We start from the raw sequence: 23,592 nt of genomic DNA, 5'->3' as shown, positions 1-23,592 counted from the left end.
TTTGTTTTAGTGGGTTTTATTAGGATTCATATATAAATAACCAGTAAAATTATAATTAAAATCAAAAGATAAACTATATTATCAGTATAGATTCCATGGGGAAGGTGCAGCTATGCATTAATTACTAAACACTTAAGTAGATAAGGACAGAGTAACTCAGATTGAGAAATTAAAAAAAAAAGATTGATAGCAGTACCAGTGATGTTCGACATCTATCCATTCTAGAACTTGCTGGAATCTGACATATCATACTTTCAAAAACACAGTTGATTATTTCTACATGTATTTTAAGAAATTATTTTTTAGTTATAAATTGTTGCAAGTAGCTTATATGTAATTTGGTAAGTCATTCTAACAAATCTTTCAAATTGCTTTTCTCTTTATAGCATTCCTAAGCTGACCAACTGACTTTTCAAATGAAACCTATATAGTGATTAAGTGACCTTGTCAAACTCTTTCTTGTCACAAGATCTCTAATGGCATCACATTTGCCCTCTTTAAAGTGCCATTTATTCTTCAAAAGAGCAATGTGCCTATCTTTTTAAGCTGCATTTCTGGGAGTTATTTCAGTAGAGATCACAAGAGAAAGTGACACTGGGAAGTGGAGATGACAACAACATGGGCGTAACAAGAGTTCGTCAAATATAAATGACCTATTCTTAAGAAACTGAATCTCTATAGTTTGCACTTTGATATAACCACACTTGCAGGGTTGGGATAAAATAATACTACACCATAACCACCAAGTATATCTAAGGAGATACAGTTGATTATATGACAATGGCTGAAAAAATTCTGCAGTTTACATGCTTTTTCCCCCTCTTAAAACTGTCACTCTTTTTGCCTCTTTTCTGTACCTTGTTAGCAAAAACAATGCTAAAGCAATGTATTAAGCAAACCATTCTCCAATGATAAAGAAGCTCTTAATTCTGGCATATCCAGTGATAAGAAGTATAACATTGTAATAATTCAGTCTGGGAGAATAATGTCATTGAGGATGAACAAAACTTTCTTTCACCAAGGGAGACAGACTTCTCTAAACTACCATATTTTTAGGACTATAAGATGCATTGGACCATAAGATGCACCAAGGTTTTAGAGGAGGAAAATAGGAAAAAAAAATTTGAAGCAAAAAATGTGGTAAAATATTTAATAATCTGTGACCCTTCTCCACTGCCGCCCACCGCCCCCAGAGAGCAAGGTGAGCTACAATTGGACTATAGGATGCACCCCCCCTTTCCTTCCCAAATTGGGGGTGGGGAGTGCATCTTATAGTCCGAAAAATATGGTATCTATTTGACTAGGCCTCATCCTTGGGCCTTGTGTGAGGCCTGCCTAGCCCAGCTGCAGCAAAAACTCTGCTAAGTCAGTTTAGAGAGAACAGCACCCCACTCCCTTGATATCTGATCAAGTTCCCCATTCCCCTTGCACACTGGCTATAAGCCCCCAGCTGTCTGTACTATATTTTAAATGGAACCTAATCCCCCTCTTGCGGTATTCTTGACACCTATCACCGTAGTCCTACATAAAATCATCCTTAACATTTAAAAAAAGTGTCAGGATATCTTTTTCATTAATAAGGGCACAGAACTTTCAAGAGAAATTAATCTACCAATTTATTAATTTTTCAGGTTCTGTCCAACTTTTACTCATTTTTAGGGTAAAGTATTAATTTTATCTGTTGACATAAGTAAGGGGTTGGACAGATAATGAGTTAGGAGTAGAGGAAAGTTAAGAAAACAAAAAAAAGTGGAATGTTGCAGGCAAGTTAGAAGAGAGGGAATAAAGATTCATACACAAACATAACTTCTTGTTAATGTTTCAGTGTATTTAGAAAAACATAACTCCATAAGGCCAACTGAGGATCAGAAACATAAAAGTATGACAGAAACAGGGCAGGCCAGCTGTGGAAATAACCAAAGGGGATTATGAAGGACGTAGTGGCCAGGGATGGGGATGGACCTTCTTTCGATGATGGCAGCTCCTAGTCCACCCCAGCAGCTACTTCCAGGTGGCCAGTGTGTGTAGGTTAGCTGAGTTTTCCAAGAAACCAGAAATCCACTTTCTCTGGAGAAGTGACTAAATATAATTTTAGTGTGTGGTCCTACCATTCAAACAATTAGAGCAATAAATCCACCCAAAGAGATACCCCCACAAAGAAATGTGAGTAAAAATAAACATGCTTGGAACCAGAGAACATAATTAAGGGGAATTTCCCAAAGGTTTTGATGTTCCTCAACCTAAAGTACTCCAGCTGATTTTCTTTATCCCCAAGAGCCACACGAGTTCCTGCCCATGCCTTGGACTGCCCCCCATTCTTTACTGGTTATGAATCTAAAACACACACCATTCATACACAGATTTTGAAAAATAATGTTTAAAATGATTGCATGTGGATCAAGATAAATATCAAGACCCCAAGGACAGAAACTCTGTAAATTCAGCTGAGCTCAGCCCAACCATTTGATCCCAGTTTAGGCGACAGCTAGCCCACACTGCCTGTTAGGGATTGAGGGTCTGTACCAACCATCTTTGTCTGCTAAGCATGAAGACTTACACAGATGATAAACACTTTAGAAAAGTGTTTTTTTTTCTGGTTTATTCAACATTTTCAAAATAGAAATACAAAGCAACTACAATGTAAGCACTTTAGAAATAAACTTTTTTTCTGGTTTACCCAACATTTTCAAAATAGAAACACAGTACAAAGCAACTACAATGTAAGCAGAGAGAAGTGAATGCATCAGAAATTAGGCTTTGTAACTTGTTAGAAGGAAAGAGCAGCAACATCTAAATAATTTGGGAAAAAAGACCTACAGTGAAAAAGAGTCTGAAGACAGATATGACTGTGATAACACTAAAGTTGATCCTGGCATAACTGAATCTCTCGGGGATGTGAGCATCTATCTTGCTGAAATTACATAGGAAGAATTAGATATTTGATTTCTACTGATGTGTGCATAAATAAATATAAAATCAATGTGATGAAGCCCTTTGGTGATTTAATTCAGGTATGTATGAATATATAGCAGTCTTGTTTCAGTGATATCTTTGGGCCCATTTAATAAAACCAGGTAAAATTTAGGGGAAAACCAATGGCAATTTCTCTCCTGATTGAAACCTATTATGGGTTGTGGGTTTGGCAGCTTACCTCACTCGGTTTTCTAATGATAAGATATATAGAAACTGAAAAAACTAGTGATGGTGGGAAATACAGGCTCCAGCATAAATAATGCCCCTTTTTATTACATAAAAATATTTTATTACAAAATGATAAGCATGTAATTCTGTAACAGCAATATCACACTCAAGCACACCATATGACACTTTAGGTAAAATGTTCAAATTGCTGTCCATCTCGTGAGAGACATTCACGTACCCTACCAACCACACTTAATGGTGCTACTTCAGCTGGACCCTGTATATGTGCAATTTTTAAACCACATTTTACTTATAAAATCAATCTGGTGATTCTGGGATCCATATACTATTAATGCTTGAAACTCAAAAGACACATGGTATGTAACTTTCCCACATCACAGAAACTCCTGGAAAGTTTTGGAAGAGGCCATATGGTTCTTCCTCCATTTACAAGTAGAAATGTGATTTAACTGCTTCCCAGACAAATTATTATTAACCCTGTCATCTTCTCCCAACAAAACGAAACTCCCAGTAATTCTCTCCCCCCCCACCCCCATGCACCAAATCCCTTTTATGGTCACATCTGAATCTGTCCTGTTTAACTTTATTTTCTTGGTCTCTTGTTCTAATTAGGGTTGAGAAATATCTTTCCCACCAGAAAACAACTATAACTTACAGTATTTTCTCTCTTCCATCACAATAGCCCAAATAATTATTCTTAACCTTTTTCCCCAGGTCCCAGTCTTAGTGGTTGTTTTTCCTGCATAGCCATTTCCCCCACTGCCCCTGTCACCATATAGTTACCATTCAAAGAGTAGTCCAAGTTGAAAGTAATGGATTGTAGAATATGTGGCCTATCTCATAACACAACTGCACTCTCTTGGAGTAAGCTCATTTGTTTGAATCCTAGATTTCTCATTCGGATCTTTTGATGTATAATCACTGTTATAGAGCCCAAATTCGTAACATTGTCTTTGATTTTATAATAATTCTCTGAAGTAATTTATGTTCTCAGTGCCTGGGAAAAAGATAATGCACGTATGTTAACTTGCTATTGGGTAATTTTGATCATCGAAACATATTACCCTTTAATTTGTATATAATGAATGCACATGGAAGAATGTTTATGAAATATTATACATGTTAAAAATATAAAGGGTAAATATAACATCTAACAAAAGTCGGAGAGCTGAATCAGAACCAGAAGGAACTCACCTGTGATTTCAGGACTTCATTTAGAATTATGACAAAATGGCTAAAGGCTTAACACATGTCTCATGAAAACATACTTCTACTGGCAGTTATTTATCACATAGAGATACCACAGGCCTTACCAAATATGACCTACACTGAGCCTCAGACTATACAGCTTCCCACAGGTTTTTGACATTGTCAATCCTGCCCTATTATCACAGGATTAGCAGATAACCAAATAATTATGATAGAAGTAATTTAGTACCTAAGCTTGCATCCCCATCCATTTCTAAATTTTGTTTTTTCTTTCTCTATTTTCACAGTCTACTTTTTTCTCCTTCAGTCCATGGAGAAGAAATGATCCTTTAAGATCTTCAGCATTTCTTTGGCTCTCCCCTCTATTTTGGATGTATTTTTAGTCTCATATTTAGACACAAACACATACCCATATACCTTAATACTTATCTTTCATATTTAATCAATGATACTTAATGTTTCTTTGGCACTGCCCCATTTCATTTACCTCCAAACTTATTTACAGAAGAAATTTACAAATCTCTGCTTCCAATTTCTATTTCCTTAAGACCTTAATAACTTCTGTCCATGACACTTGTGTGAAAATTAACTTTTGAAGGTAGTCAATGTCATCATATTCAATGAAAAGAAACTGAGGTCAATGAAATTCTCAGTCTCCCTTTAGGAACAGTTGAAACTGCTCACCAACATCATTCCTGTGTCCTTCTATTGTCTTCTGTCTTCCTTACCCTATGGTCCAAATGTAGAGATTTGCCAAGGGTTTGAAATGACCCCCTTCACTTTTCCGCGTTTGCTCAGCACCTCTGTGACCTCATCCGCTTCTTCAGTACCATATCCCTTCTGTAAATGACTCCCACAGAATTATGACTAACTGTGGCCTTCCCCAAAATGCTCACTTGACATGAATGTGCCATAGAAAATTAGAACATCTACCTGTCACTCAGAATCTGCTTGGTCCAAACATAATACTTCCTTCTTGAAATAAACACACCCCTGCCTCTACCCACACTATTTCTGTTTAGGGTCTCTTTTTTCCCAAGTGACCTACATTCAAAATCCTATAAGACTCATTGGGCCAACTAATTTTCCTGCTCACATCCTGTCTAATAATTTAGTTCCCCTGCATGATCTTTCCCATTCCACTGCGTCTCCATACTTCAAACTATACTTTCTGCCCATACCATTACAATGACCTTTTAGTTGATTTTCCCAAGGCTGCATTTCTCAGCTTCCCTTTCCCAAATCCAATATACACAGTGTGGGGCAAAAGTAGGTTTATAATTGTTGATATGGAAAGTTATACAATAAATAATAATACAATACAACTAACTCTGTGTTTCATGTACTCACAACTGTAAACCCACTTTTGCCCCACCCTGTATTCATTATATCATATAAATGGCCATCTTAAATTATCACTTTCATTATGTCATCCTGTCTAACACAATTCTGGAATACAAACTCCTAATTCTTAGTATGGTATTCTATGCCTTTCATTTGGTTTTATCTTAGTTTCTAGTTCTGTCCTCCCTTCTGCTTCCTCTGTACCTCTCAGTGTTGGCAACATAAACCATATCTGCTTGCTGTTTCTTTGGCATAGTTCATCCTTTCTGAGCTCAGTGTTCTTGTTCATGTATATGCCTCAACCTTCTGGAATTCTTTCTTTTCTCCTTCTCCTGCTAAAATCTTCACCTATGAAGATCTTATTATTTCAAGATTTTCTAAGCTTCCCACCTATGCATAAGACTCTATGCTTTTTAGAATCAATCCAACTGAAAGTAATTCCTCTCTTGTGCATTTTTCTAGTACCTAGTTTATAATCTGCACAAAGTCCTTATTTACTGCCCTGGAGTGTAATCTTACTGCATTTTCCATAGTCTTGCACAAAGCTGAAACTTTTATAAAGAAGTTGAATGAATTCAGACTAAAGCAATTACATCTAGAAAAATATAAGCTATACAAACGTGATCATCAGTCATTACTCCCTTCTAACTCTAGAGTTTACTAAAAGCCAAGTAAAAGTGAGTGACTTTGTACTATGCAAATTCCCCGTTCTCTATATTTAAAAATCCTTATGTTAATGCAGAATTTGGCTTAATTCCCACAGGAAGAACAAAACCATTTCATTTAAATGCTCCCTCCAGTCCTCAAGAGTCAGCATTTTTTAATGTGCATAAGTGGGAGAGAAGAAAGAGGACAGTGTTGTGTTTTTAAAGTAACCTCCATTGGAAAATCAATTTTTTTAAAAAAATGAACTAAAAGTGGAAAAACAAAATGGCAATTTTAGTAAAGAGTTTTTCCACTATAGAAATATATTTACATATAATATTAGGTTTAATTTTAGAGCAAATCCAATACATAGGACTAAATCCAATACACAGGACTAACATTTTTAATGGTGCTATTTTTGATAATAAATCTATTTTTCTGATTGTGTGCTTCAGTTAAATGGCAATGTACTGAATATCCTCAATGAAGAGACAATATCAGAATCTAAAACTGAAAATTATGTTCCTGCTAATTTAGACTTAAATTATTTCAGGATTTGATTACTGGAATTCTTTGTAATTGATATATAAAATAATCCACAAGGTCAACTGACAATTTAAGTAAATTTTATAGAAAAATATGGCTTTGTAGAGTAGAAAAAATAAAGAAGTTCATTATGGGACATACTGAAGAAATGAAATAAGCATTTTCTTCAGAGAGAGGTCTTTCCCCTAGACAGACAACGACCTGTTAAATGAGAGGACACATGGTGTGCTTGGGACGGCAGTCACACGTTTCACTGTGTGCAGTCACAGTCAGACAGCAGAGTTGCTAACACATGCCCAGAGTCCCCCACATACAACTACTGATGGTCATAGTTGGACATTTAAACAGAAATGCTTTATGCAAAATAAGAGTGAGACAAGATTATGGTGTGAAAAACAAAAAAAAGAAAAGATAGTTAAACTATTTAAATATGGAGTAGGAACTGAGATCTGTTTAACTGTGTTCCCATATAAGCAGGCAATGAAAATTTATTAAGTTAAAGCATGGAAATGACAATGCTTTTATGACAAAGTGAATAAACAGCTATGAGCAAGAGAAACATCAGATGGATGTTTAATTTAGATCAGATGCTAACTGCTAATAAATCATTACATGGGCTATTATTTAAGCAGATCTCTTTGGTTCAGAGTAAAATCTTACTCTATTTTATCAGTTCTGTCCTGGTGGTATCTACCTACTTAGATTCCATACAGAAAACCAAAGCACCATTCTTAAAACAGAAAGAAAAACAGCACATCTGTAGATCCATCGATTGTAACACCATTTATTTACTGTTAAATATGAACTTTGTACTCTATCCAAGTCCATAAAATACTTAATTTATTATTACCAGATAAGGGAGGTTTCACTTGAATAAATGCATTTTTCAAAAACAGTCTATATTGTATTTATGAACAAACTTTTGGGGGGTTCAGAAAAAATGGCTTTGAGTTGGAGATTAAATATTGACTTTATGATTTGGCTAGTCATTTAAAATAAACAATCTCATAAGTCAGGCTTAAGTCTTGTGGCCCCTCAGTGTCTTTCTCATTTTTTAGGCCAGGTCAAATAGCTCAGAGCCCTTCTCTCACTAATCCATTATAATCTGCTGAAGAAGTCCTTTTGATCAACCACTTAACAAAAATAAAAGTGACACTCAAGTGACATACTCAATGAATAAAGGCTAAATTTAACATTATCATTTATTATGTACATTAAAAGCATTATATTGGTCAATGCTACACAAAGATGCCCAACTCAGGCATTCTGCACACCTCCCCCAGGCACCTCCTAACTCCCTTTTTCCACTCTGTTTTTCTCCAAAGTACTTATCACTCTCTGACATGCCATATACTTACCTGCTTCTGCACCATCTCCTTAGTCTAGATGCTAAGCTCCCAACTGGCAGGGACTCTTGTCAATTTTGTTCACTGCTGTGCATCCAGTGCCAGGAATAGTGCTTGGCACTTAATAGGTACTCAGTAAATAGTTACTGAATGAGGACAATTCTTATTTTGGTTTCTTGGACTTCCAGTCTGCGTTTCCTCTCTAAATATAAGTGCATTTTCCCATCAAGCTTTCTCTTATGCATAGAGCAACCTAGGTTCCAGTGTGATTCCATTTACCAGGTGTGACACTGGGTAAATTTCTCTGAGCTTCAGCAGAATGGAGACCAAGGAACTACCTGTGGGTTGCTCTGAGAAATGAATGAGGAAATTCATATGAAGTACTTAGCACAATGCTTGACACATGTAAGTGCTCAATGAATTTTAGCTGGTATTATTCCTACCATTACAACTATTAAGTTATTTTCTTCTATTACAAACAGCTCACAAGTCTTAAAAGTACTTCATTATTAATGAAACTAAGGACATTTAGATTCAGGGCTAAGGTTACATGTGGTTGAATCTCCTGGAAAAGAGCTACTTCCTGTGTGGGGTGCCTTCACGAAGCATCAATCCTCCTCTTGTGCTCCCAAAGAACTGTATATTCCTCTCTGTAGGAATCGCCACACTGTATTTCAATTAGTTGATTACATTCAGTCTTCTCTACTACATTGTGTGGTCTTTTAGGGTATGAATTCTCTGTATCACAAAGCAGGCACTCTATAGATGTTTATTGGCCCAACAGATGAGTTAGTGTAAAAAAATGGGACTGATTCCATCATTTGTAGTCACATCACACATGCACTTTCATTACAAAATTACATTTCTCAATAGATGGTGTAGATCCAGAGAGCAGGGTAGAGGTTTCAGTGTTGGACAGTGATGCAGAGCACAGTGTGTTTGAGAATAAACGTAATGTACTGGAATTCAGTGATGTGCTGTGAATAAAAAGTGCTTAGAAGACCGATACAAAACCCATTCTTATTTTCTCAGAAATGGTTCCTCTATTTCAGTAGTAATGATCTAATTTATATCCATCTTACTTTATGGAAGTGTGGCTACCCAGGGAAAAATTCTAATAAAAACATACTTGATAAAGTTGAAAAGCAAAGTTATTAGATATGAGGATTGTGGAATATGAAAAAGGCTCACAGCTCAAGGTTTGCCTACATGTAAACTCAAAAAAATACTTTAGAGGTTAGAAACTCCTTAGATATGTAACACCACAGCAAACAAACTTTCAAGAAACTAATTTTAACTTTGCAGTCTTCCAAGTGCAAAGTATTTAGAAATGCTAAAACCTGATGATAAAAATTGATGATTTACACAGGATAGAGAGTAGAAATGTGCACCTCTGGGAAGAGAAAGAAGCTTGAGATTGGCAGATTTTATTGCTGAAGTAGCCATTTAGTGGGTATTCAGAATGAAGGATCAGAGAGAAAAATCCAGTATTAAGAGGCTTCTAGTCTAAAATATCATAAGCTGTGCGTCTGTCCCCTAGAGTAATGCTTCTCATCAGGAAAGTACTTACATTAGGCCTCAGCCTGGCTGCCAGATCATAATACTTCTCAGCTGCTTCATTGAGGCTAGCCTGTCTGTTAAAGAAAAAAAAAACATCACACTATCATTTATTTTAAAATTACAGATAAGTGAACAGAATCATCATGCAGCAAAGTTATATTAACTTTTTAAAAATTACAATCACACCAATCAAAGAATAAGTTGCCTAAGAAGGAAAAGACCATGAAAGAAATGAATGCATGAAATGTACTTTTCACTGTCTGTTAGGCATTATAAATAGAATCTCAACACAATCCTACTCAGTTAATATTATTATTTTAAATTTATATATTAGGAATTAGAAATGTTACTTTCCTTTTTCAACCCAGCCCAGATAATATGTTAACAGAGCTGGGATTCTCTAGGTTCATGATGTCCCAGAAACATAAATTTATTTAAAAAAATAAATTGTCAAGCCCTGGCTGGGTGGCTCAGTTGGTTGGAGTATTGTCCCATACACCAGAAGGTTGCAGGTTCAATTCCTAGTCAGGACACATACGTAGACTGCAAGTTTAATCCTTAGTCGGGGTGCATACGGGAGGCAACCAATCAATTTTTCTTTCTCTCTCCATCTTTTTCCCTTTCTAAAATCAATAAAAATATCCTCAGGTGAGGATTTATAATAAATAAATAGAAATTAATAATGAGTTGCTCGTTTTATAAAAATAGTGGATATTTGCAGTTTGTTTTTTTTTAATTCTCTATCTAGAAAGCCACTTTCCAATTTAGGAGGAGAACCTTCCATTGTGTATAGCCTACAGGAAAAAAATAAATAAAAGGCCAGTGTCTTCTCCATGTCCTTAGGCCACAGGAAAGGCATGTGACATAGCCTCAGCTAACTGGATGTTCTTGCTTGGAAGACTATCATTTCTGAACCAGTGACAGAAAGATGAAGGGAAGACTAGAGTTCACTGATGATGGTGGAAGTGATGGGGCTATGTCCTGGCTAGACCCTTCCAGTAGAATTTCTACTGGATATCCTGTTTCCTGATCCCAAGGGCTACCTTTTTTTCCCACCAATTCAAGCTAGGTATTCAAGCCCACAGTGAATTCTGTAGTTCCCACAGTCTTCAGACTGTTAGCATCAGTTTCTCTTGATTACCAACAAATACCATGAATCACATAGTTGACATCTATAAGTAAGATGCACACTGAATTTTATATGTTTGTGTATTTTCTGTTCTTATAACTCACAGCAAACCCCTCTATTCAGCCAACCGGTTAGCAGAATAAATAAAATGTCAGTGTCTTGAAGAACACTAGCCAATTAGCCATCAACACAGCATGTTTCTCTAAAATGTCATGCTACTTCAGAAAACCTTCCAAAATGATAGATCATAAGAGCTGGAAGCTCTTGCTAGTTATGCTGTAATCTGGTGACCATATTTGAAAGGTACAAAAGAAATGCTATAGGAAAACATCAGTTCCAACTTCAGAGGGTCAACTAAATGTGAACACAATAGTAAATGGATTTGGGCCCTGCAGTTAAAGTAGTGTTCCCTTGAAATTGTAATGTTAAGAAGTTTTTGAGATAAGAAGATGGCAGAAGTCAAGAATAAAGAGGAAAAACAAAAATTAACTCTCTCTATTACAAAACCACTTTCAGGTTTCAAAAGAGAAGGCTAAGTAGTTATACCTATAATATTGAATTTGCACTTTGGTCAAGCCAAATAAAAGCTATAAAGACACAGCCCATGCAATCATAATAAATTATGGGAATAACTGAAGATAACATCTCTCTGGAGAGGAGGACATATTTTTCTAATTTTTAAAGGAAAAATAATTAGAAACACTGCTATTTTTAATGGGGTTAAAGAGAAAGTAAAAACCTTTGACCTGAGGCTCTACTGGACTCATGACATGTTACAATGTGCCGTTGCAATTTATAGTCTCATAAATGTTGAAGTTCAATTTCAATATGTCAAGAAAAGTACTTTGGTCTGGTATGAAAGACTAAAAATTCCCTTGCTGGGCATTTAATGAAGGTTTCCTTCACCAAATTATAGAATCACTTTGGTTCAGATTCATTTGGAAATTTGAACCAGAATTCATTAGGTCATGCCCTGGAAGGGTTTTCTCCAGGGGAAAATAAAGGCACGGAGGTAGGAAATTAGAGTAACTTAATACTACAAAGACATAATTTACTTTGAAGAAAAATCACCCCATATATGTTTAACATAGAAAGCATAGCTACCAATTATATTCATCTTTGTAGACATTCAAATTCATGAGGTAGATAAGGATCAAAAAAGGAACTGAAGAACTCACTAGATGAAAAGACTTTAAAATAATAATCAACACAAGTGAAAAAACATTTTCCCCCCAAAATATGGTTATTAGTTTCTAAAGTCTTAATTGTCTTTAGTGGTTTAATTAGTAAAAGACATATCTAGTTCAGGAGACTTAGTTTCTTAAGCTAGAAGTAAAATTGAGGATACTCAAAGGAATTTTTTTAAAAAGTCAAACTGTGAAAATTAATTTTCACTCTAGGACTTTGCTTGTAATATTAAATGGTCTTCCTTGCCTACTCATCACCAGGCATTTATGACAACACATGGCAAACCACAGGGAAAGGACTGTGTCAGTTCCCTAAATGCTCATTTACATCCTTTTTTCATTCTCTGGACCAGAGAGAACTCATGAGGAATGGTCCAATGCCTACTAGTGTCTACTGTGTTTCATACTCCTTTCTACAACAAGTATCCTAGAAGTACCTAAATCTTAATTGCAAAGATGACTACTGGATCATTAATCAACATTTGAAAACTGAGGAAATTTGCAATATTCTTCCAGTTATTTAGAGGATTCTAAGGGCCCCTAATTGTCAAGAATTTCAGCCACTGGGTAGCTGCACAATGATTACAGGACTCAGGCTCCCAGGACTGCTGGCATCAAAGTGTTTAAAGAAGGTGATAAAATATACTTTTCAGAATATCAATATCATTTCTTTCTTTACTATTTCTTTTCTGGAACAGAAAATTTCTAAATTCGCTGTCTATGCATCATTTCTCTTACAGATGATTAAAATGAAGCTTAGAGAAGTTGAAAATTTCCCCAAGGTTACAGAGCTGGGAAGTGGTTGAGCTGGATGGTGGTCAAGGCCTCCAAACAAAATAGCTGAACCACGAGAACATGCTGGTGTTACACAACAAGATATAGCACAATAACACGAGGTACATTGTTTTGTGGTAGATGACCATGACAATTACTAAATCAAGTACCAAGAAAGGAAGAAAACATTCTTTCTGATTATGTTAAAAAGCCATGACTTAAGTGGACGAGATGAAATTTGAAAGGAGGAGAATGTGGAGAACATTTGCAATACCAGGTTTTACCTCCTGCCCAACTCCACCTCCCAAACTGAGAGAAGTGGGCCTCACCAGACCACCTGGGCAAAGTGTAGTATTAAGAATAGGAGTGAAATATGCTATTCTGTTCTGTCCCATGGACCTCACTCTCTCCCCAAAAGAGGGAAGGGGAAGAACTCAGAGGAAAGCAATGAACTAGGGATGGAGGAAACAAAAGAACAGTGCTGAACTCTCACTTTCTTACTTCCATGATCTCCCATTTTGGGAGGTGGTTGCAGACATGGAAGGGAACCATAGGTTTCCTACATGTCTAAGTAGACGACTCAGAAGGTGGGTAATCCCACATGTCTGAGTGGAAGATTCAGAAGGTGAGTAAAGGGGAAAGCAGTTATCTCTGCCAAGAGATCTCTCATGCCAGCTGTAGACAACCTTGTGTTTTAGCCACAGTGACCTTCAAAAGACTGTAAGGAAAATCACATGTATCAAGAAGCTACACTGGGTCCAGATGAGTAACTACCCCCATCTAACATGCCACCCCAAGAGTCAACATTAAGTTATGTCCCATATCTAGAGAATAAGGATTTAATCATCATGCCAACCATGGACTCAAATGGAAGGTTCTTTGTAAATACCAATACCTGTCCATCATCATATAGGAGGTCTGTCCAGAAAAAGTCCAACCTTTGTTAATATAATGAGAATGGTTTGTGTGACATTGATGTAACCTGGCAGCCAAGGAGAGTGGACTGGAATATGCATGTGTGAACAATGATGACTTCACTGTACTAGTCAGTGGGGGTAGTAGATGCCCTTGAGTGAGTGTGTGTACTATGTCACTGTCTCTTCAAAATGACTGAGTGAGTAGAGCATGAATCTGCATCCAATTTTGTGTTAAGCTTGAACATTCCTCTGTGGAAACTATTTGGATGATTCATAGCTAAAGGCAACTGGTAATTGGCAGTTTTATTATGACAGTACATCTGCTCATGCATCACTTTTCATGCAGAGATTTTTGGTAAAACATCAAATCACCCAGGTGACTCAGCCCCGCTACAACCCAGATTTGGTGCCCTGTGAATTCTTGCTTTTCCCCAAACTAAAATCACTTTTGAAAGGGAAGAGATTTCAGACCATAAATGAGATTCGAGAAAATACAATGGAGCAGCTGATGGCCATTCGGAGAACTGTGTGAGGTCCCAAGGTGCCTACTATGAAGGGGAGTGAGGCATCATTGTCCTATGGGCAATGTTTTTTTGTATCTTCTTCAGTAAATGTCTGTATTTTTCATATTACAGGACTGGATGCTTTCTGGACAGACTTTCATACATAGGGCCCACCCCATTTTCATGCTATCTGTGGCCTCTCAGAACCAGGAGAGTTAAGGAAGTAAAAACAAGTCCTAGATGGTATGTGTAAATTTGACTATGAAGTAAACAGTAAACCTTTAAATCCCCACCCCAAATCAATGAAGTGAGCTAATTATACTTTAAAAGTCTCTAGATTCAGTTTTTTTTTTTGCCATCAGTGAAAAGGTAGGCACAGAGTAAGAACATACAGTATCAAAAGTCACAAACAATTATTATCCATGATTACTATAAAATTCTATTTTTGCACATGGGACTATGAGACTTACATCTATTGAAATATATAGAAATATAGTTCCTATATCTAATTCCCCTCTTGGTGTTATTTTATAATAGAAAAGCATTTTTTTTAGAACATAGGCTTATGACCTAATATTCTTACAAGAGGAGATATATAAAAGAAATTTTGGAATTATGTTATGAAATAGCAATATACACTGTGAAATGTTTTAGGAAAATTTGATTAAAAGAATCACTTACAATTACCTACATTTTAAAGTATTCCATGAGAATTATAAAATTAACACTTTCTAAATTTAAATTTACTTCCTTGAAATATAAAAAGTAAAACTCACATTTAGAAGATTCTCTTTAACTACAGTTATTAATAGTTGTGAATTGTCCATTTTTAATTATTTAATATAGATAACCACTGTATAATAACCACAAAAGACAGTACTTTATCAGTTTTCATGATTCTTTTCAAGGATAAGTAATGACTTTTTTTTTTTAAACAGAGAGTAGTTTGTTCCTATATCATGAAAGTGGAATGAAACAGTAGCTGAGTTTTCCTGGGTACTTGCCAACCGCTGAACTGACATTTAGCTTTAAGTTACTCAAAGCAGTGCTAAATTTTAATTCAAGTTGATAACTTGTATAGTAGATCTATAAGGAGAACTGAAATGAACTAGGACATAAAAATACATGGGAAACCTTAAAATAGTAAAACCAGAGTCACACATATACACAAACAATGGAGCAGAAAAGATCCTTGTAATGAAACTCAGAATAAATTGTTTATGACCATCAAGCCTTCTTAAATGAAAACTTTTTCTGTCAAGACATCAGAAATGACTTCATTACCTGTAGTTATCTGTCAAGACTGTGTTGATGGTATAGTTTCACAAAAGACTCCTCTTAGGCCCTGGCCAGTGTGACTCAGTTGGTTGGAGCATCATCCCATACACTAAAAGCCTGGGGTTCAATTCCCAGTCAGGGCACATAGCTAGGTTGTGGATTTGATCCCCGGACAGAGCACATATGGGAGGGAACCAATCTCTCTCTCTCTCCCCCTCCTTTTCTCCCTCCCTCCCTCTCCCTCTTTCTAAAATCAATAACCTATTGTAAAAACAGATTCCTCTGAGTTAGAAATTTCTGGATGCCTCCTAAGCATTTGAGCCCATTCTTTAATGGCCTCAAATCTTTCAAGGCTGCTAAGGACAGGCTAAGCCTGTATCTAGAAAGGTTACCTAATGAAATATATTTAAAAAATTAAAAGGGAGGAAATCTGTATTGGCAATGCCAATTATATTATTCATACATAGTAAATTACTACCTACGTTCAAGGTGTAATAGGTGGGGAGGAGTGTAAAGAGGGAAGGCAAGATAGAACTGACTTGCAGGGGTGGTCCAAGAAGTGGTCCAAGAACCAACATCGTAAACATCACCTGGGACTTGTTAGAAGTGTAAAGCTGCAAGTACCACCCAAACATACTGGATCAGAATATGTATTTTAACAAGATCCCCAGGTGATTCACATACACATTAATGCTGGAGAGGTGCTGGGTTAAAAGATGCCCACCTTCAATCTCATCTGCCACTCTGCTTTCAAAGCTTTACACCCTAGTTGAAATCAGCCCCTCTTGACCAAAAGTTGGTAGTGAAGTACAATTTAAAACTGGAACACCCAATGACTTTTCAAGGGGTCTTTGGTCACTCTGGAGGTGTTAAGAAAGTATACAGCCTAGCGGGACTTGGAGTTACATACATTTCCAACAGCCAACACACATACGTGTGCACATACTCTCTCCCTCTCTCCTTCTCGCCCTCTCCTCCCCTACAACACTGCCTCATCTTCTTGGAAAAAAGAGCATGATTTTATTCCTTTCTCATGTAAGAATTTTCAATTTTATCTTACTTCCAGTGACGTTTATAAAGAAATTAGTACATCTAAATTCTGTATCTTTAATATAATTAATTCTATAAGAGTGTATTATTTGAGTATAGACATTGAAAGATAGTCCCATCCCACATATTCACTCTGGTCTCCATAAATTCTGGCAACATGGGAACCCATTGGTGCAGTGCAGCTAAGCTTTCCTGACCCCCTTAGGGAGAGGTGACGACTTGGATTTGGAGGCCTGGAGAAAAGCTAAGTGCACAGCCCCCTCAGCTGTCTCCTCTGTCAGACTCTATACCATGAGGGTATTTCTAAAATGTAATATCCCTTTGAGAGGAAAAACTTGGAAGTCTCTCTCCTATGACTGTACATCTATTTTCTAAAGTTTACCATAAAGAAGTAATTTAAAAATATTGGAAGGGTCTTACTATTTAGGATTTACACATGTTTGATAACCCATTACTCTCAATAAATCCTTTCTCCATTAATAAATTCAGGAATCAGTGCTTCTAGTTAGTCACCCAATTGTAAAGACACGAGGGAACCAAAGGGACGTAGTGCCATCAGTATTATGCATGGCCACAATACACTAAATTTAAACCCAGGCTTTACCAACTGTGGGAAATGCCGACTCTCTTGGAGCCTCAGTATCCTTGCCTGTAAAATGGGGATATTTCTACATTACATATGTGGAATTATAACTAAGAGGATGACAGATATGAAATGCAAAATATGATGCTGGGCTGACAGGAGGTATTTTAATAAGTGCCACTTTTCTTCCTCCCTTACCCTGGAGGTGGATTAAAATCAAGCAAAAATAAAATGTAACTTTCTACTAGAGCCCACGAGTGCTGTAAATCAGGTAAAGTTTGTTTTTAGTGCCTCTACACTCCCTCTCAGTTATCAAATATCTTTATGCCCTTTCTAGCTTCCAGTTCTGGGAGAACATTGAATCAAAACATTCATACAAAATGCTTATAATGAAATAAGTGATTAAATACTTTCCTCTCACAACTCTCCAGACACAAAACTCTACTGAGTTCTAGCATTTTAAATTACTTTGATATTTTTCTTTGATGATAACCAATCTGCTTTTTATAATGCTCTCATCTGGAAGCATCTAGCACTTTTTCCATTTTATTTGAAGTACTAAAAATGTCGACATGAACAGTCAACACTCATTATGTGAGGCTCTCAACATCTGTGATCACCCTCCCTATAAATACATTGGGTAATTAGCTGCAATGTGGATCCCACCTTCCTAAGCAAGACAGAAGCCAGAAACTCCCTCATCTTCCCACTTTATTCCAGCCAAAGTTCCCGTGTACAACTCAGGTTCTATCATTCAGCAGCAACCTCAAGAGAGCGGAAGTCAGAAGTAAGCATAATGGAGAAGAGAGCTGTGCCCAGGAGAACGATCTTTTAATGAATGCATCACTCACTCTGCTTAGTTCCTCATGGATGATGGTGGCAGAGCCCTGGATGTAAAAGCTGCTGAGCCCCAGAGGAAGCCGGGCAGCTCAGCATGATTTCTGGATGCGCAGATCACTCTCAGGCCTGTGAGAGAGTTCTGGGGATGCTCTTTAATAAGAATAGCTGTTAAATAACTAATACTGGCAAGAGTGAATTATTTAGTTTGCAACAAAAAAACTGTGACCCTTACATGAAGACAAGTTTAGACACAGATCTGTTTTCACTAATTTTGATTTCAGTGTGGTGATTGAAGGCCTTCATTCTATCTTGGGAATTTTCTCTTGAAATCTGCACTATGCTCTTCTTCAGAAATTTTCTATTTATATATACAAAATGTGTGCATGTATAAATTTATATATAAATATGTACCTTTAATTATATATACATATTTATGTATATACAAAACTATATAGCACATACTATGTATATACTAAACATGAATGTATATAACTATACATGCATACCTGTACACTATATATAATTAGGCAATGCAAACATATATACAAGTATGAGTGTGTATCATGTACTAATCTATCCTCTAATCTTTTATCTCCTCAGTTTTATCATTTTCATGTTTTTAGCATTTTCCCTTAAGTTCTGGGAAAATACTTCTATTTAAATTATCAGTCTATCAGTTGTACATTTTCTCCACTGAAGTTATAAATTTCGAGAGCCTATTAATCTCAGTAATCTTTTCCGATGTTGTATTGTTTCTCTTTCCAACTACTCCTCCTTTTGCAGGTATATACTCTACCAGTTAGGATTGGTTAGGCTACACTGGATTTAATAAACACATCCCAGTTCTCAGGGAATTAAGACATCAGAGTTTACCTCTCATTCTAAAGCAGGTGAAAGGGAGGAGTGTCTGCTCTGATCATTTCAGGATCTACTTCCACAATTTCCAAGTCAGAAAAAGGGGAAAGCACTGACTCTGATGAAAGTGTCACACATCGTGTTCACACAATTCAATGACCCAAACAAGACCCACAAAGGTCTTCCACTTGGCAAACAGCCGGGAAGTGCAATCCTATTGTTTCTCAGGTGCAAGGCCAGGCATATTTGGTAAAGAGAATGAATACTTCCTCCACCACACAATGTTCTTGTGATTCATCTTGCTATCATGACTAATAAGTGGTTCTCATGTATTTAATGTAAATCTCACTGCTCCGATGAGGGCCTTTACTGAGTACACCTAATTTGTTGTTCTTATCTGAACTGTCAAATTGAAATCACATATTTTAAAACTTTCTACAGAGAAAGATCATTATTCATTGTTGAGAACTAAAATGGGTCTGCTGGAAATTTCTCAAATTTCAAGACCCTTGAAGGTCCTATAAGATAGAGATTTTTCCTTTCATGGGTGGCCACAGGCTCTCAGCTCTTGCAATTTCATTTCAACTATACAGAATGATGTTTTTTGTTTCTTTCTTTTTTTGCATTTGGGATGAAAAGTCATTCCTTATTAATAGATTATATGGGTCATTTTATTGGGAATTAGCCAAGAAAAGGGAAGTTAAATGAGTGTTCTCAAACCATATCTTGAACTATAGCATTCCTAGATTGCTAATTTTGAATATTAGGTCAACCATTAACTGGGCTAACCAAGACACAACCAGGGAGACATCTGTCCTTTCCTTGATTCCCAGGTGGTCACCAAACCTTTCCAATTTTGTGTCCTAAATATCCTGGAAAAGAATAGGGCTCTGGAGGAAAGAATTAATGTCAAACTCAATTTATAACAAACAATTCTGCATCCTCTGAGTAAATGTTATATGTAACATTAAATAGGCCAAATCTTGATAGCTAGCCATTGTGATAAGGCTGTATTCAAGGGAAAATCAATAAGCTTTCTTATTCCTTTTAGCAAACAAGCTTCTAAATGTTTCTGATTAATGGGGAAAGAAGTCTGACAGTAAGCACTCAAGAAATAGCTGAATTTGACAGAGCCTAAAAACAGAAAAACAAAGTAAAAACATTCTTGCAGACCGCCACAAGTTAAGTAGAAGAATATGGCCAGGCTGCTGTGGTCATATTTGCAATTAATACGTATAGGGAGGTGCTGACTGACTGCAATTTAATGAGGAAGGCAGAATGCAAAAAGCTAGAGAGAAGGTCCTGAAAAATAAATCACAAATATTTCCACATCACCAATGCATAACAAAAAATTTTCATTGGTTTCTAGCATTATGGTAATTAAGGAAAAGTTATAAGTGATGTATTTAATAAGGACTTTTTTTTTGTAATGTCCTTATAATGGGTTTCCATTGGTAGACCTTGTGTTTTAGAAAGTGATTTAATATGTAGCAAAATGTCTTACTGATGAAAGTATCTACGATGATTAAGATGAACTAGCCTGTAGGAACTTGTGCATTCCCATTGTAACAAATGGTTTTTTGTGAGTAAAGCATAGTGGTTTTATTCATGAAGAACCAAAGGTTTTCTCCCTAATACAGTACCTAACTTTGTCATGCAAATTAAGGTGTCTATTAAAAATTATTTTTCCATTGAGGGTTCTGTGGATTCACCACAGCTTATATTACAATATAGCAATAGTCAATGAAATCCTGATTTCTCTTTGTAGGTGTCAGCTTTAGGAATATTATGTGGAGCAAGGGCATTCAAAAGAAAACTAATAGTACATTCTTTCCTTTTAAACAGACTTTGAGTTTCTTATTTAAAACATAGAAAGCCAAGACAGAAGCCGCTGAGATATAGTTACACTAACAGTCTCAGATTATAAATCCAAAGTAATCTGTAAAGCTTGCTTTAAAAATTGGTTCCCAAGGGGACAGGGACAGGTAGAAATACGTGGCTATAAAAGGACAATACAAAGGACCCTTGCAATGATGAAAACTGTCTGCATTTTGGCTGTGGTGATGAATGCAAAAGCTACATATGTGATGAAAGTACATAGAACTAACCCCCCCCCCCCATAATGAGTACAAGTAAAACTGGAAAACACAATTAGACTAGAGGGTTGTCTCAATGTCAATATTCTGAGTTTGATGTTGTATGATAGTTCTACATTATCATTGTGGAAATTGAATAAATGGTACAAGGGATCTTTCTGTATTATTTCTTGTAACTGCATGCAAATCTACAATGCTCTGAAAATAAACGTAAAAATACCTTCCTCTACTTTTCCTGAAAGTTCATGTTTTAAATCCATACAAATGTGAACTGATTCTGTTATTTTTCTTCCCTTGTAAGAGTAATCCACATAATTACAAACCTATCTCTAGAAGTCATACATTGAGCCCGTGGTATGATTGTCACCTAATGAAGCATTTAGATGACTTAATAGAATGAAATTCAGGTAAGGGTATGGGAAAGGTGTATCCGTATTTCTAAAAGAACAAACAATACTTTTTAAATAACTGTATATATCAAGTCAGTTTCTTAAAAACATCCTTCTTTAACCTAAAACCCCATTTAAGGAAGCACTGACTTTCTTTTTATAGTCACAACAAAAATTATTGATCTGCCTCTTAATGGTTTCACTATTATTCTAAAGGCCTTTCTAATCATCTTTCTAAAAACAGAAGCACTAAGGTCTAAAGATATATTGTGTCAATACACAACAACAGTGCTAATTACTGGGCCATTTTGAGAATTTGATAGGCCTGAAGTATTTGTATTTGATGATCTTCTCCTCTACCAAACGTAATTAAAATTTATCCACATGGTACATTCAATATAATTAACAAAAACTCCCACAAATATTGAGATGCAGTTGATAAATTGACATAATGTTTTATTTTGGAGATATTTCATTAGACAGTCATTAATTTCAATTGTGCAATTCTCTTTTTGTCCTTTATGGCCAATAGTTTTTAAAGGGAAGAGAAAAGGAGGTCTCAGTAATTTTCAGAGTGCTGAAAGCTCATATGTCCTACACAATGCACACAGAAACTAGAATGAAAAAAGTCCTGACTGATTGTAACATGGCTAAGCAGAATAACTCACTTGACCAATGTGAAATAAGGATGTAATATGGAAAATCAGTATAATAATTGCTTTCCCAAAGCCACAAGGTTGGTCTTTCTAAGGCACAGTAGCAAAAACTAACCGGAGCATATGGGCAGCATTGAAGACCACATCGAACTCTGTGCTGTCCAGTTCAGCTGCCTTTTTTGCCATCTCAGCTGCTTCTATGAGGCGAGCTTCTTCCAGAAGAAACTGACCTGCAAAGTATGAAAGCAGGTGAGCTTCAACCTAGAAAATAATAATCCCATGGAACAAATAAAGCTGCTATACAGAAAAATTTAAAAACAGTGATTAAGGTGACACGTAGCAAAGATTTACATGTGCCGTATACCTATGTGCTTATTATGTAGTCATATTTCTCATAACTGCAGGACATCTGCCTGGTATATTAACCATTTCTTTTTCTTAAAGATTTTATTTATTTTTGGAGAAAATGGAGGGAAGGGAGAAAATAGGGAAAAAAACATTGACATGTGAGAAATACATCCATCAGTTGCCTCTCTCCATGCCCTGAACCGGAAACTTGGCCCACAACCCAGGCATATGCCCTGACTGGGAATTGAACCGGCAACCTTTTGGTTCATAGGCTGGCCCTCAGTCCACTGAGCCACACCAGCCAGGACCCATTGTTTTTTCTTAAAATAGCATTCTGTTTAGACTGTTGTAGCAAGAAATAAAATGAACAACAGATATATTACAAATTATAAAATAAGAGATATATTACTAGGTAAAATTATTTAAAAACTTTAAAGACTAATCAGAATATTAATGTTTCCTTTTCTTTGCAGTTTTATTGAGAAATAACTGACACACATCACATGTGTAAGTTTAAGGCATACAGCTTGATGGTTTGATTTAGACATCTATTGTGAAATTACTGCCAATGTTTTCTCATGATCAAAGTGTAAGACTTAAGGCATTGTATTAGGCACTGCTAAATCTGCATCTCAGGTGCAATATATTTCAGTATGCTACCAATCAGGTGGTTTAAACATTTCATCTATAAGTTCATTATATATGTTGCATCTGTAGCATAAAATTTAATTATTAGCTATGAATCTCTGAGCTCATAGGATGATAGCTCCTTTGTAGAAAAAAATTCCAAATGAGTTTAGTTTATTCTAATTATTGGCCCTTTAAAACAGCATCTGTCTCTGATGCATATGCACAGAAAAAATAAAACGGCAATATGCATATTGAGATATATTTATTTCCTATATTTAAATAATAGTAAAATTTTAAAAAGCAGAAAGGTTAGCTTAATTCAATTAGATTGACTAACAAATGTGGAAGAAATATTAACTGATTCCGATTTCTGAGGTTACTTTCAGGTTAGCTTTGCAAGGTTAAAATGTTGCAGATAGAGCCACATAAGTCTTTAAAATTGTACCTCAATAATTGTCACATAATGCTATCTCAGAATCACGTTGTGAAAGCAAAGAAAACAACACAGAACTTGAGCCCAATGTTAAGACTGTAAATAAGCAAAC

The 23,592-nt window shown here is 36.1% G+C and overlaps 1 protein-coding gene across 2 annotated transcripts in view; it reads right to left on the bottom strand.

Moving 5' to 3' along the window:
• The window catches only part of TMTC2 (transmembrane O-mannosyltransferase targeting cadherins 2), a 402,099-nt gene that overhangs the window by 37,374 nt on the left and 341,133 nt on the right, over window positions 1–23,592 (bottom strand). For both annotated transcript variants that reach the window (XM_045830613.1, XR_006784765.1), the window contains 2 exons: window positions 22,185–22,299; window positions 9,823–9,886 (listed from right to left, as the gene is read on the bottom strand). In XM_045830613.1, the coding sequence (XP_045686569.1) occupies window positions 9,823–9,886; window positions 22,185–22,299 (179 nt within the window). Of the gene's footprint in view, window positions 1–9,822; window positions 9,887–22,184; window positions 22,300–23,592 lie in introns of those variants that run through there.

Source organism: Phyllostomus hastatus, unplaced genomic scaffold (genome assembly GCF_019186645.2).
Source record: "Phyllostomus hastatus isolate PE091 unplaced genomic scaffold, TTU_PhHast_1.1 phas_contig_152, whole genome shotgun sequence".
NCBI classification, from domain to species: Eukaryota; Metazoa; Chordata; class Mammalia; order Chiroptera; family Phyllostomidae; genus Phyllostomus; species Phyllostomus hastatus.
The sequence above is the reverse complement of the archived record's forward strand: the minus strand, read 5'-3'. Positions and strand labels throughout refer to the sequence as shown.